This window comes from Amblyomma americanum, chromosome 1 (genome assembly GCF_052857255.1).
Source record: "Amblyomma americanum isolate KBUSLIRL-KWMA chromosome 1, ASM5285725v1, whole genome shotgun sequence".
Classification (NCBI taxonomy): Eukaryota; Metazoa; Arthropoda; class Arachnida; order Ixodida; family Ixodidae; genus Amblyomma; species Amblyomma americanum.
In genome coordinates, this window is record NC_135497.1 from 237,824,522 (window position 1) to 237,839,676 (window position 15,155).

The 15,155-nt window shown below is 47.0% G+C and overlaps 1 protein-coding gene across 1 annotated transcript in view; it reads left to right on the plus strand.

Moving 5' to 3' along the window:
• The window catches only part of LOC144114797 (uncharacterized), a gene marked incomplete in the record, with an annotated part of 203,632 nt that overhangs the window by 80,906 nt on the left and 107,571 nt on the right, over positions 1-15,155 (plus strand). Inside the window, 1 exon segment of the mRNA XM_077648759.1 lies at positions 7,540-7,572. Within this exon segment, the coding sequence (XP_077504885.1) occupies positions 7,540-7,572 (33 nt within the window).

A 15,155-nucleotide genomic window follows, 5' to 3' on the forward strand; every position in this document is an offset into this window, starting at 1 on the left:
AAGTGCGAAACAAGAGAAACACTGTTTTGTTTTCCTGGATGCTTAGCCTCACTCGCCATCAGTACCGGGCCGTTTACGAACCCGCTCCTTCGTCACCCGAGAGGATGGTAGCTGTGTGTACCCCAAGCGCCGCGGTCGAAAGATACGGCGGCGCATCGTCGCAAGGGAGCGGTATGCTTGGCTCAGCGCGGCGGCCCCGTGTATATCACCAACACTACAAATCTGCCCGATCACGTGACCCTTCGAAGAGCAGCGCGACGGCCAGCCGACTCGGCGCCACGGTGTGCCGCAGCGCCGGCCTCAGCAAGGCGGTCCGACTTCTCAACAGGGTCATTTCCAATTTGATCATAGTGTTTAGACAGCGAGCCGGCCGTATTTTTCTTGCCGCGCCGTCCGGTGCTGCGTGACAGTTTTCGGTCTATTGTGATCATTGCGCGACATTCCCACCGAGCGCGGCGGTCCCCCGTTCCTGTCCCCAGCATTTCATTCTTGCGCCGACGCACACGGGCCGCGATCGCCTCGTCTTTCTTTTATTCCATTCTACTGTCCGCCTTTCTGTCTCTCGCCCGCGCGGCCAAAGAATCGCCGCCACTATTCACCGGCAGCCAGGGAGCAGGATAGAAGGAAAGCAAGTCCACGCACAGTAGTACTCGAACTCGTCGACGCGCTCACTCACCGGCTGCCCCCTGCTTTAGTGACCCCACCCCCCCCCCCCCCCCCCCCCCCCCCTCCCACCGCCTCTTCCTTCGTCCAGACTTCCTCCTCGTGCCGGTCTCTCTTTTGTTGCCGCCTCTAGCTTTTCTTCGTGCCTTGTGTTCCGCGCTTGTCTTTGCTGTTTACCTGCGCGCCTTCTGTTTTCTTTGCGTGCCGGTCATTCCATCTCGCCTTTGAACGCTGGACCCCCTGCGAGCCCCCCGCGCCTCCACTCCCACTACCTTGTTTCTGCGCGATCCTCGTCGAGGGCCAAGTGGACCGTGACCGGGCGCGAGTCGGCACGCTGGTGCGTCGCCTAGTTCATAGATGGCGCAGCGTGGCCGCTCAGGGAGCTTAGAGTCGAGTGTAAACGCGCGGGAAAGCGGCGGCGAAATCGAAAGGGGCATGCTCCGCGCTGGAATCGGGCATCACCTCTGTGTTCCGTACGCACTTCAAAGGAATGACTGCCATGAATGACTAAGTTGCATCTGCTGACTTTGTAAATTGAAAGTAATTATTAACTGCGCAACACGAATAGAGGGCCGCAAAGGGGTGAGTTAACTGTTACCGCCACTAGAACGTATGCCAGTAGAAATGTCATTTAAAGTCAAAATGGCCCAGTCACGACTCATGTTTTCTTCAAACCTTCGCGTTTGGGTTGTGCCTGTGCCCAAGATGCAGACACTACTACTTGCGTGGTACTCATGTATTAGATATCTTGGTACAAAAAATTACTCGAAAATTCATTCTTTTAAACACACATTTACATGCCGCCCCTCTAGCACAGAACATTAGAATAATGTTATAAAAATGCTATGCAAGTTGCAGTAAAGTTGCATGTTATATCTGAAACGTTAGTTCAACACTGAAAATAAACATTATTCGTAATGCTGACTTTTAAGCGTCATTATGATGTTCAAAATTCACTAATGTTATATGTGGCATCATAAAGATTTGTTTAGCGTTAAAAGTAAACATTGTTTTAATACATACCCTTCTAAATATTATTATAATGTTTGAATCGTAACTATTAAACAACATAACAAATATATTTTAAGCACTGGGTCCCAGAACTTTTCCTACTGCTCCTACAGGGAACATGTTTTTCAACTAGCCGTACTTTGCGACTAAACCTCTTAGATTGTGCACAGCACCATTATTTTGTTGGAAAACATTGCTCATTACCCGTTCGCCACTATCACTAATTGCACACCGCTTAGTTAGTTAAGCCTGAATCCATTTCATCCTTCCAAAGGCGAGTGTATAGACCTTTCCATCGGTCGAGGAGGAGGATTTCGAAATTCCCCCTCTCTGGGCTGTTGCAAACCGGTTCCATTGCCGCTTCCACAGCGCTAGCGTGGAGTGCACGCGACAGCCCCGCAAGCTGACGCCCAAGGAGGCCTTATTCTCGAGCTGAAGTGTCGACCTCCTTTCTCGTCTTTGCAAAGCGTTGATCAAACTCAATACCGTCACAGTGGCGGGCCCGCATGCTCGTGCAGGGTTGCTTCATTAGTTCCGAAAATGTTGCACTTATGTTGTTTAAACTTTTATTTAATGTTAGGAGACGTTTGTTCGAACGTTTATTTGTAACATTACAAACGTTAGAAAAAAGGGCATTAATAACACTGAATTAATATGTGACGAAAACAAAATGTAACATCATTGTAATGTTTCGGTGCAACCTGGGATGGTATAACGGGCTAAATTCTGATTTGTTTTCCTTCTGAAAAACTTTTAAGCATATATAATCTTGCAACCAATAATCAAGCGTGTTATGTATACGTAGGTTTCTTCGTTGTCGGAAAAAAACAGATTTTGCCCGAAAATAAACCTTCTAGAGAAATTAGCCTTCCTGTATACAAAGCTGAAGACCCGGAAGAAAAATAACCACCTGTGTCTTGCTTAATGAAGAGGGTGTTTTCAGTCAAATGATAATTTTAGACTTCTTTATCAGTTTCATATTTGTGACGGTGCTTCATTTAAGATGAGTTTCGAACAGTACTTTTTGGAAGCGCGGTTCCAAAACACTGGCACTGACCAAATGTCGTGTTGGTATCGTCGTATCAAACGCTATATACGCTACTACGTCCTGCTCTAAGGCTGTTCTGCGTTTGAAATGATCGCCGTGACGTTGAACAAATGTTGTTGCAGTGTACAAACAAAGGCCCAGGTCTTTCGAGGACGCGAAAGTGCTGCGCATCACTTGACAACTTTCGCTATCACGTGAACGTTATACGTGAACGGGATAACCTTCACGGCTTAATAACTCTAATAAATCAGAAATTATCTGGTATGGTAAAAGCGTTGTAGCACAACCTGCCGTTTCCATAACGTTTGCGAAACAATGTGCAGCAATTACAGCATTTTATGTCTTGCACAAAAACGAGCGCTTATAGTAAATTGTCTTCTACTACAAAATATGACCCGATAAAACCTGAAATACTGAACCTTTTGTTCAATAACCCATTTCGTACAAGAAGTTAAGCTCAAAAAATACCGCCCGGCTTTTACCCCCCGAATTTCAGAAAATATAAAACTTGAAGACGAAGCTGCTTTATGTGTACACAACATCGTGATTTTATGTTAAAGTTGAAGGTACGTGAGAAAAAGTGTGTCTATTGACTCAACATTGTAAGTTTAGCTTTATGTGTAATGCTTCCAACGATTTACTGTTTCACTCAGCCACAGCTATGTCCTAGTGATTTCAGCGTACTCCTCACATAAAGGCCCAGAGCCACCGGGCACCCACCTAGGTTACAATGGATATCAGCTTTCCCCTGGCCTAATACTCGGCTTCTCTGGGGCAAAATGCTTGAACAATGGTCCTCTGACCCCACCTTGTGCCATGGCACTCTTTGGTCAAAGCTGTCCTTGCGCCATTATAATTGTGCCATTATCATTGCTTGACTGCCATGACTCGCACGAAGTGCAGCGCGAGAACCTTACCGTGCACGGCTTACCTTTGTGAAAGATGTCAGCAGCATTCAGTAAATATTCTTTCATGTGTGCGCAAATATTTCCATTAGAGGGAGGCGGGAAAGAAGAAAATCCCCCTGACTGTCTGTTTCTCCCCTGTTTCCCGGTTTTTGCGTCCCTTTAGGCATCCGCGGTAGGCCACATCCCCATGACTCCATCCCGCCACGCCCTTCCCTTTCTTTGCCCTATTTTTGTTAGCATACCCTGACCACAGGGAGAGAACAAAATCAGTGATACAGTTAGGGTACAGCAACATCTTTACGTTTGCCTGACCGCGCGACCACCGTCCGAGATGGAGCGTCACGTGCTCACGATGGCACGAGCTAAACGCACGCTGAGAAACGCGGCAAGTTGCTACAACGACGCCGAGCTATCCGTTACAGCACGGGAGTAGAATACAAAATCGAAAAACCACAAGTGCTTTTCTTCTTTTCATGTTTGTGTTGCTGAGCGTTTGTGTGTGCGTCGCGCGTGCAACGTCTGCATGTTTATGCTAGTTACGCTGGCAGAGGGAGGGAGCTTATAATTCGCTTCACGTGGCCTTTCGTTATCAGGCAAGTGGCGGCGATCTGACGGTGCCGCACAGACAGCATTTGAATCACAATGCCAAGTCGCGCGCTCCCCCCGAACGTTCCCTCGGATCTCACCGCTACAAGCGAAAGGAAGGAGCACGAAGGAGTAATAGAAAAAAAAAATAACAGAGATGGGGGGAGGGTAGCATCGGACCCTTGACCCGGAGGCTTGATGGACTGGAGAATTGTCTCAGATAGGAATAATTAGCGTTCCTAAGGAGATCCCCACCCGCCGGGCAACGAAGGTAGGCAAGGCGAGTCTACCTTCTTTTGTTACTCTGCCGTCTTCTTGCCCGCTTCTTATTTGTGCGCTTTCCCTTTCTTTAAATTGCTCGTTCTCGGGTGTGCGCCGCCATTAATTCCTTTCTCACTTGACCTCTTGTTTTGTGGGGTAGTCCGGCGGCCCGCAACCCGAGGGGTCAAGCTATGTGGCGCCCCCCAACGGCCGAAAGCGAAAGCGTCCGCCACTCAGTACGGCCGGCGAGGCCCAGCTGTAGGGCCCATTGTTTCGCCACCGTGGGATTGTCTCCGGCGCGGAGGGACGGCCAGCGTTTCTTCCCTTGAAAGCAGGCAGGCCTTGAACTTGACCGACCTTGCTCCCAGCCGAACGGAGACAGTGTGTCGTCGGCAGCGGGCGAATGAGCCCGCTCCTTTTGTTCAGCTCGAATGGCCGCGGCCACTGGCGCAGGTTACGTGTCTGCCCTTCTCCTGCCCCCCCCCCCCCCCCCCCTTTTTTTTTTAACAACCGTCGCCCGTGGTCCGGCGCGGTTACCGCGATAGACCATCGTTGCTATTTGTTAATACTTCTTTTCGCATATTCATTTTGTGCGTGCCCGGAGGCCTATTTGCGCGCCGCAGTGGTGATTAGTGGAGCGTCGTCTTAATAATGACCCGCGTATCCTGTTTGCGAGGGTCCGCGTCTCAGGACCTGTCAGGGTGATTCCTCGCATGATGAGCGTTTGTGCGTTAGTATGGCCCGTCTTTCTGGCTAAATTAGAGGTACCAGGAATCTTTCAGCGGCTGCAACAGCACTGGAATCAAGTAAAGAAAAAAATCGCACGAAGACAAATCACAGAGGGATCTGTATGACTCATGTCGGCGCTGAGGTGAAGTAATCTCGGCTGAGATGTGAGCTCGTAGCTGCGAGCCCAGCAGAAAAACGATGATGCAAATCAAGGTGACTTTGAAATTGCCGCGGAAGCAGCTTACGGGTGAAAAAAAAAAAACCCAAAAGAACCCACGGGGGTGCGGTACTTCGCGCGACTTGCGACAGATGGCAGCACGCAGGCGGAGAGCGCAAAATTGGGTGGTGCGGGATGGTTTGAGCGGCGGCTTGTCGACGCAGGGGGCTGATGTAATTTTAGCTTCAGTGGGTCCGCATTTTACGCGTAAAAAGAATAACGCTTAAATGATGGCCTTCTCCCTCAAACTCGCTTGAGTGCCCTACGCTGCATTTTTATTGTCCCGAGGAGGTCGCAGCATGCATACGTAGAAGAAAACTTCGAGACTGAAGGCGCGATGATGCGGCTGGGAGCAATTTGTTTATCCAACTAAGCAAATGACTTGCATTTTATTTCCCTCTCGGCCTTTGCGTGAACTTTTGTTTACGTAAGTGAAGTAGCACGGTGTCTCTGGCCACCACTACACTCAACTGCACTCGCACCAAAGCGCGTCGCGTGCATTTTGGGATCTTTGCGTGCCGCACACGTCTCCGGACTATATTCCACTCCGACAGCGGGAATGCGACACCTAAACCGTCGTACTATGACAAAAACCTTCGCGTAAAAAATAACCTTAACGAAAATTCTCATTCAAATGTTATTTATCAATACATTCTTTGATATGCTTTGTAGGCCTATTTAAATCTGATACGAACTTGTATCGGTGCAATCGGTCTAATACATCTTTGTATTTGCTGCATAGGTCCCCTCTTAGTGTGACACGAATTTGTATTGGTCGCATATATTATTGCAATATCTGCATTGGTCTTCTTATATGAGTCTGTATCAGTCTAAGAGGAAGCAACATGACCAATCTGAAATTAAAACAGCATTAATTTCTTTACAAATCATCAAATATTACTGCTGTCTTCAAATAGCGGAACGTTTAAGAAAAACCTGCTCAGTTGTACACGACGTATAAGGAGCATTTTGTCATAGTATTTGTTTAGACGTCTTCACTGATCAACAACTGACCACAAGGACAACCGGCTGCGCTGTTCAGAAAGCCCCAGAGAAGGCTGCTTATCTATACGCGATAGGTGTAGAGCTCGTATACTGTGCATGCCCTTATGATGCTGCTGGGTTCCCAGGGGGCGTTAGGGTGCGCGTACTTCAAATGGAGACCTGTCACAATGATAGGCCTAAAAACGCTACTTCCCAACGTCAGAGAATGGATAGCCGATCAGGTTCGAATCGTAAGCGCGTATGCGCTTGTCAAGAACTAATGGGTAATTAGTCTGATAAAAAATGCAGCAAATAAGAATAGCCTACCAGATTTTCTATGTATTTCTTATTGGACTAACTGCCTATTAGCTCTCGATTAGCAAATAAGCTATTCGTTCTGTTTTTAGAATTTCGCTAGGGAAAAGAGTGACGAGTTGATGGATAAACAAGATATTGAAGTGGCACTGCGCGTGTTGGTCAACGAAGCGACCAGTCTCGCCGGATCTAAACTGATGACTACTGTCACGATCTGTGCAAAGCTATCTCCTGGGATTCTTTTCTGCCTCTGCGCATTCCCGGCGCTGTACTCAGCGTGCGCGGCCCTCTTTCGCGCCAGCTTTAACGGCAGGAAACGGGAAGGGCCGTTGGCTAAGGAGGCTGCGTACGATCACCTCACTTCGTGCGCGAATAGTGCAGACAGTCACCGAGCCCCTGTTCCTCTCCGGAACTCACGGGCACCGCAGTTAGTTGGGCCGCAAAGGCGTGAAGGCGTGGTCTAAGAAAAGGGATTTTCACCAGAGAAATTACATGCGCGGCATGATTCGTGTTTACACTTCAAATTGAACCCTCTGCTCGCATTCTTCCCGCGCTCTGCCCAATTTCCTCACTGCCGTACTAGTGGGGATAATGATGATAGCTGGCACAAATATTCTCCAGTAATGATCAGCGGCCAAGACCTTGGCAATTTGGCTCACATGGGTGAAAAACTTCCAAGGAAAAGAAACGGGCAACTGCAACACGTCGCTTTGCCAGGCGCAATGTTTTTTTTTTCTTTTTCTTTTTCGCATTTGTTTGTTTGTGTTGCAAATTGTGGCACTTACAACCTTTATTTCTTTTTTTTTTCTCCCCTCTAGACGCAAATGGCCGGGCCACGTCCTCTAACCAGAGTAAGTTTCATTTGCCTTCATTGCTGCGTTGATTAGCTCCCTTTGGCGACAAACATGATTAGAAGCGGTGCGGACAGGAGCATTTACGCATATGGAAAAGAAAACTCGTTTTTAACTCGGCAAACCCATTAGAACAAGAAATCAGACGCAACCACTTAGAACTTACGCGGATGTGCCTCTTGTGTTTCGATCGGCCAAGCTCTTTTTCTGTTTCCTGTTAAACCTCCGTGTTCGTTGCACAATTGTAGCGGTACGGATTGATTAATTATTGTTGAAGTCTTCCTCTGCTTTATTCAGCTTATTTGATTACATTCCTACACACAAGGGGAGGGGGAGGAGGGGCTTACAGATTTCTGTTGTTTTCGCACTATTCAAAATGTTTTGACGTTGTGTCTTGCACTGGCTTTGTCTGCCGGGAATGGAAGTTGTTTCCGACAAAAAAAAAAAAATAAGAGAGAAGTCGGGAAAAAGAAGCGTCTCAAATACGAAAGTCTCACAAAACTATGCATGAGGAGCGTTGCTTATGCTACTGACTTGCACTATTTCGCGAATGAAGGTTCGTTTACAGCATCACCGAGACGTAACAGCCAGTTCAATTCGGAGTGGTGCCATAATTACGGTGGTTCCGATGCCAAAGTGACGTCAGCTGTCGCAAGTATAAGCCGAAGCTGACTGTAGGTTAAGTTTCATTTTTTTGAGATGGTGGTCGGGTTCAGTGAATAATACGCAAAAGCCAGCACTTACCGAAACGCTGAAAGGTACAACAGTACTGCGGTGTTTTGTTTGAAAGAAGACGTTTATTTTCTGCCTTCCTGGAGGAAATACAAAAAAAAAAAAGATAACACCTCAGCGGTGCAGACCGAACCTACGACCTCTTTGTGTCGCTTGGAGGGGCGGGCCAACTGAGCCGTATAGCTTGTGGAGATGCCGTCCGCCATCGTGAGCAACTTACCCTCGACAGTTCCAACTATAACACCGCATCTCACCGCGGCGGCGAATGCGGAATATCCTTCTTAAACGGCAGTTGTCAGGTGAAACATGGTAGAAGAGTGTAATACCAAACATTTCTTCTCTTATGCGACCTATATGGCACAAGGTTGGTGGGCGTCACTGTGCAGTGTGCTCAGAAGAATCAAGCAGATGAGTACTTCAGAACTATGAGGCACGGTGAGCTCGATAAGTCTATACCTACGAATGCCAAGCCCACAATGGGAATTTTTCTTTTTTCTTTTTTTTTCCACCATGGGTTTATTGGCGACAACAGAGCGAAATGCTTGAAGGACAGAAATAAATAGAAACAGGAATGCTCACGTGTTATTCCCTATGAGGAATGGTTAGAACGGCTTCATGCAAATCTCAGCCGCGCAAAAGGACTGCCTTTCTCGAACCCACTGCAAAGTGCTCTAAATAACGCGCTTAAGAGGTAGGTATAATGAAAGGCAGCGTGGGACTCGAGAGCCGTATGAGAAGTACAAAATAGAATTGTTTCGAAAAAAAGCTGCAGGCAATCAGAAATTCATAGAAAAATTGATTAACATCCGCATCCCTTTTATGCGCACACTTTTCTGTGCCGTTGATAACATTTGCTGCCGACCTGACAATTAATGAACTCAGAATCCGCAACTTCGAAAGAGCGAGGGTTTATGATTTGCTCTTCCTAATCAAACGTTAATGTCAGCAGATTAGCAACTTGCCTCTTATAAAGAAGCTGGGCTGGCAGCACAATTGGTGTGCTTCACTATTCTGTTGGAAGCTCAGCTGGGCAAATTCACACTGGATTGTTGCTTCAAAACAACAGGAGACTTATGAAATCGCTCGAGCGTGTCTAGTTTAGCTTACAACTGCAAAAATAACGCACTAATAGTAATGCCGTGTCAATAAAGTGTCAACATAAGCTGCATCATATGGTAGCAACAGAGGTCTAAATTTGGCGGATTACTAAAAAACGTGTACAGTCGGCCTCGTCCTAATGTTGAAATAGGAGGTGGCAGTGACAGTTAGAAGGTAAGTGTGCGCTCGTTAAAATTAAGCGAAGTATCTGATTAATCCTGCAGAGTCGAATCAACTATCCTGGTTTGCAATTAGCGCGTTTCTACGAATGTACTATCGGGATAGAAAGAAACCCGAACAAAGCGGAGCCTGGGCGCTCCGCTGTTCGTATTTCTTTTCATCACTTCGGTGGTAGCGTAAAGACGCTAGAGTCGTCCTTGATGCATTCTAGGCCGGCTCTAAGGTCTTTTTCTTGCCACCCAGGTAAAAGCGCGGTCAAAAGAAATTCGAACAGCCTAGCGCGTAGGCGCCGCGTTGTTCGCGTTTCTTTTCATCGCGGCAGTACTCTCGTGGGTAGACATCTGACAGCGGTAACCATTAAATGATGTCCAGAATGCATATCCCGTCACTACTTGCCAGAGTCGAAGCAAAGAGAAACAAGCTTCAGCACATAGTATTATATTATTTTGCTCCATGTGGTCCATTTTGAAATGCAATTATTGCAGATTTCTGTACCTTATGCGCGGTGTCCGAAGCATACAGATGAAGCCATACTAACTCAGAGAGAAAAAAAATAAAGAGACGTTACGCTCACACAACTTGTCGATCGATAAAGGCACTATAGTTGCAGTTTCAGGCGCACGACATCACAGCGGCCGACATCTGTTCAAAGGGTCCCAGATCACAAGTGAGGGTGGCACGGCGAACATTGCACGCAACTGCTTGCACTTCAAGAGGCTAGCCTGTGTGGTGGTGTTATTTGCAACAACGCGAAATGATTCTATGCACATTACACTTTGAGGCATAAACAAAAGAAAAATGTTGGAGTGGGAAGGGGAACGCAGAGCGTGCTTCACAGGAGTGGCGTGGATATCAATATGTTTCATGCGTACAATTCATACGGTATTAAAATTGTTTAGTTGCACGAAAGTCAAAATGCGTTAGTCTTGAAATACGAACACACGAGTTCATCTCATTCAACATCGCTTCGGCTGAGCCGTGCAGTGCAATGGATTTCTTGAACTTTGTTCGTCAAAAAAAAAAAAAAGCTGTTTCTTTTAGTCTCCCTTCTCGTTTAAATCCTCAACTGGTACAACGCCCCGTATTCGTTTTTAATACTGTAGCTCTCACCGGAGGACCACTACAGGATAGGAATAGTCAAAAATGTAAAAGAATTTCAGGCTATGGCAACACACCATCAGAAAGCATGGTAAAAGCACGAATACAGAATCACAACCGAATAACAGAAAAACATGCGTGATAGCACGAATGGAGAAGCTAGAAATAACAACAAAAAGCATGACCTATTGTTAATTCTCTCGCTGCCTGTAGTGCAGTTCCAAAAAACGTTCAAACTTTGACATAATGTGCTGCTACAGAACAGTTTGGAAGGCCATTCCACAAGTTAACGCAAGAAGGAAAGAAATAGTTTTGTAAACCGTCCAGGCGTGTTTTATAAGGCTGTATTTTGGCACTGTGGCTCTAACAAGTGCTGCGTTGTAGAGTAGGATGAATATATATTTCTTTGTTTTTATTTGATTCCTAGTTATCTGGAAAAACAATTTCAGTCGTTGCATTTCTCGTCGTGTTTTTAACATTTCTACACCGCATGCAACATTTCAACATGTCAGTCACAGAAACGGTTCCTCGATAACGCGAACATACAAAACGCAGTACGGTTCTTCGAATTTTTTTCGAGTTTATCTCGCAAGTACACTTGGGTGGGGGCTCCAGACTAAAGAGGCATACTCTAAAACCGGGCGAATAAATGAGCGAATATAACATAGCACACACAGCATTTCGTACATCGTCAAATGGCTTCCAGAAACTCCGGTTGGGCGTCTTTAAACGGCGATCATTGTGTTTCATTCGGGTTTGTGCGCACTAATAATTGAACAATTGTATTTTCCGCACTCTCAAGGCGACTGGTGAATTCACCGTGACGTCGTTGTAGAAACAGTTGTGGGAGAGTTGAAGGCAGTATTTGTTTCACTATAAGTCGTCTCATTGGCTCAGCTTGGTCATGCTGGCTTAGCGAACAGTACAGCCCACTAACTAAACCAACATGCTCAAGCCAATGGCATCAAATCGTCATTGCGTCACATAAGCAGCTCGAGTGAGCAGTGACGAAGTCGCCGGGGGCTTCTTCTATTCATGGGTTTCGTAATACAATGAACGCACTGGAGATTGACCGAAGGATTTAATTGTGCCATTACAGTTTATGCGCCATACAGGAATGACCAAAATTTGCCCATAGCGTCCCTTTAAAAAGTATAAGAGTGTCAGACAGCAACGGCAAGAAGGGAGCGCAATGGCGGAGGTAATACAATGCGACTCACCCCTTCCAGTGTCGCCCCTCCGCCCCTTGTGCTTTATTAGTGAGTACGTGGTTCGCGGCGGCATAGTAAGGAGGCTAATACCGGCTGACTGCCCATGCAGAGGCGGCGTCCACGGGCGAAACGTGTTGGCGGCTACGCAGGAGGGAGCGCGCTTTCCCCATTCGCCCAGGGTAGGGAAGAAGGGAGAGCTACCAACGGGTCCGTTGATTGAACGCATTTCCATGATAATCGACTGACTCTACCCGCGCAGGGTAACGTCGCGTCCCCTGATTTATGCTCCCCCCCACCTCCCCCCTCGGCGACAAAGCGTCCTTCCCGGGGACCCGCGCGCCGAGTTGGTCCGCCGGGAGGCGCTGCGCATTAACCACTCAAACAGCGCGGAGAGCGGCGCTCCTTATGCGACCTGCGGGAGCGATTTCTTGGCAGCCAAGATGACGTTGCTTAGCCCAGAATAAATGGCTGAGAAAAGAGAGATAGAGAGAGTCAAGAATGCAAGAGTGGTTTTACGATAGTGCAGTAATATTCCCTCTGTTATTTTTTTCCTGCCGTCCTTATAAGCAGCTGAATTAATGAATGACTGTGTGCTGGTTTCACATTGCCGACTCTCTAGATCCCACGCAAAACATGCACTGGAAAAATTTCGTATTGTTTCGCAGCGGTATGAAGGCGTGATGTGAGCAGTTCAGTGCTGGCTTTGCTCATTGCCAGGCGTAACCTCAAAGTGGTGTTTGTATTACCACTGCTCTTTCATCCCATTTATTTTTTTTTACTCGAACCTCTTTACATGTGAGGTGTGCACTAAACACGTTGGGAATGATTCTGCGCCATATTTCATCGGTACTAAATCACCGCCAAATTAAACGTGCACTGGAGGTATGAAACGCGGACTCAAATGCACAAATTAGTTGCTAGAGAGGAACTGCAGGCAGTGTTTATTAGCATCTAAAAAGAGAGGTTTTTGCACATTGGAAGCCAGTATCAACTTCGCTAGCATACATTCCTCAACTAAGATGTTTCCGCTTTACTGTTCGCGTTATAATTTTCTTGTTCGTGTTTCATTTCGCGCGGATAGCGCATTAAACTTCGCACATAAAAGCATGCCCAAACTAAATGAAATGGGCTATTAAAAAAAATTACTGCCTAAAAATTTCAGGATGTAATGGATGAAGAGGACCCGCAGGAGACTACGCGTTCTATTAGCAGCTCTTTTCTAACTATTCTGATACCCGAGTGGAAATAATGGTAATGCATGTGGTTGTGCGGCTTAGCTTGCTGCAAGAATGGTTGGGTGTGGCAAAGGAAATAATCCCTGGTCACCGCGATTGACCCAGAAGCACTTAACACATACGGAGACACTGAAGATCGCACCGTGAACATGTTTGTTTTGCGGTTGGAGAACGAGCATGCCACGCCAAGCAAATATGGTGAACGGCCACTTCAAAAACGACGAGACGTGAAGACCTTTTGTTTGAAAACTGTCGGCGGCTTTACACACTTTACCGAAATACTGCGCAGGAGGAAGCCATGCCGTCTAGACGTTCAAAAGTCAAAGCCTTCGAAGGCCAAAAGTGAAACCTCGTATACGAGAGGGAAAAAGGGCACGCGACACACGGACGTTTAATTTCCCAACGCGTAAGGCACACAGACTTTGAGCGCAGAAATGCATGCGACCACAGTGGCCTCGTAACTTTTTACCGAGACTGTTCACTTGCAGCCAGCTTCTATAGCTGCATCAGCCAAACTGCGCGCATGGTTGAATCGGTTGCCCGGCGTATGGTGCAAAGAGGTGGTAGCTCCATGAAAACGACGATGCTCAAGCAGCATCGAGTGCTCCCACCGGGAGTGCCTTCCTGGGTCTCAGTACTTTTTCTTTTTTTTTTTTCGGCCGGGGTTGGTGGGCGCGCCTCGTTCATTGTCGGGTCGGGAAGGGCTCATTTGCAAGAGAGCAGCCAATGCGCCGCTCTACCTGCCGGGCAGCGAAGCGAGAGGGGACGCCGACTCCGAGTATGGTTGTGACCACGACGGCTCACTCGGCGGGACGCGGAGTATGCCGATTAAAGCATGCACACACGCACGCACGGCCACCAGAAACTAATCGAGATAGAGATCCGTCCCTAGCCCGGCGCTGTTGTTTCCCTGTAGACTGCCAGGGCCCTGCTCCGTTAAATACCGCCTTAATCGTACAAGGGGCATTGCCGTTATACAGAATTCATTGTTTCCCTCCTTCATGATGTGGTTTTTGAATGACAGTGTTAGTTTCTTTATGGACGTAGCTGCGCAGTTAATTCTCCTTTTACTGCTTCTGAGGACATTTATGCGTATAGGTTCGCACCAGGACAATGACACTTGTGGCTGCCAAAATTCCAAATTTTTGAAAGCCCATATTTTGCTGGTTAACGGTTAATATGATGCGCGTTCGTAGTTAGCATTTTTTATGCGAAATAGGACGAACCAAGAAAAGTTAGAAAAGGAATCGATGGGACACAATGGATGGGTGGGATGTATTGGATCCATATATTGGTATAAATTGGATATATTGTGGCGCTGAAGAGTACTGACTTACAAATAGGACCCCTCGTTTTTCGTGTAGAACCGGATTTTTCCCGATTCCCGTACCCCCAACATAGTTATTAAAAATCGGATGAAACCCCGGTTCTCCCCGATAGTGAGCTTTCTATAGTGGATGCTAGTTTTCCAGTTCGAAAAGATGAAGACACCGCAAGAAAATTTGTCGATATCTAGTGCTTATTCCAGAGGGCTGTCTCCAGTCTATTAGGGATCATAAACCTCCCTTAACGCTTTAGAAGAGTTACTTGTTGGACTATGGTTGGTATAGTAGATTTAAGGTCATGTTTTTAACGTGACAGCGCAACGGCACACGGCCAAGAAGACAGGCAGAAGAAAGAGCAGGAAGGACGAAACATAGCGCTTCTGCTTGTCTTCTTTGGCTATGTGACGTGCTGTTATGCTGAAAACATCACCTTAAATCTGTTTTTAAAGCTTGCTTTCATGACGCGGATGAATTTTGAGCATAAGTTTGGAAAAGGCGATTTCGAAGCGAGAGGCAAAAACTCGGCTGCTGACAAGGCGTCTTATCGGGTTCATGTATGAGCGCTACTCACGCTAACGACACCCTTACCCAACGACCTTCTGCGTTAATAATCGTCGCTATGCTTCTGCCTGTCTTCTTTGGCTATGTGACGTTGTGCTGTTATGCTGAAAACATCACCTTAAATCTGTTTTAAAGCTTGCTTT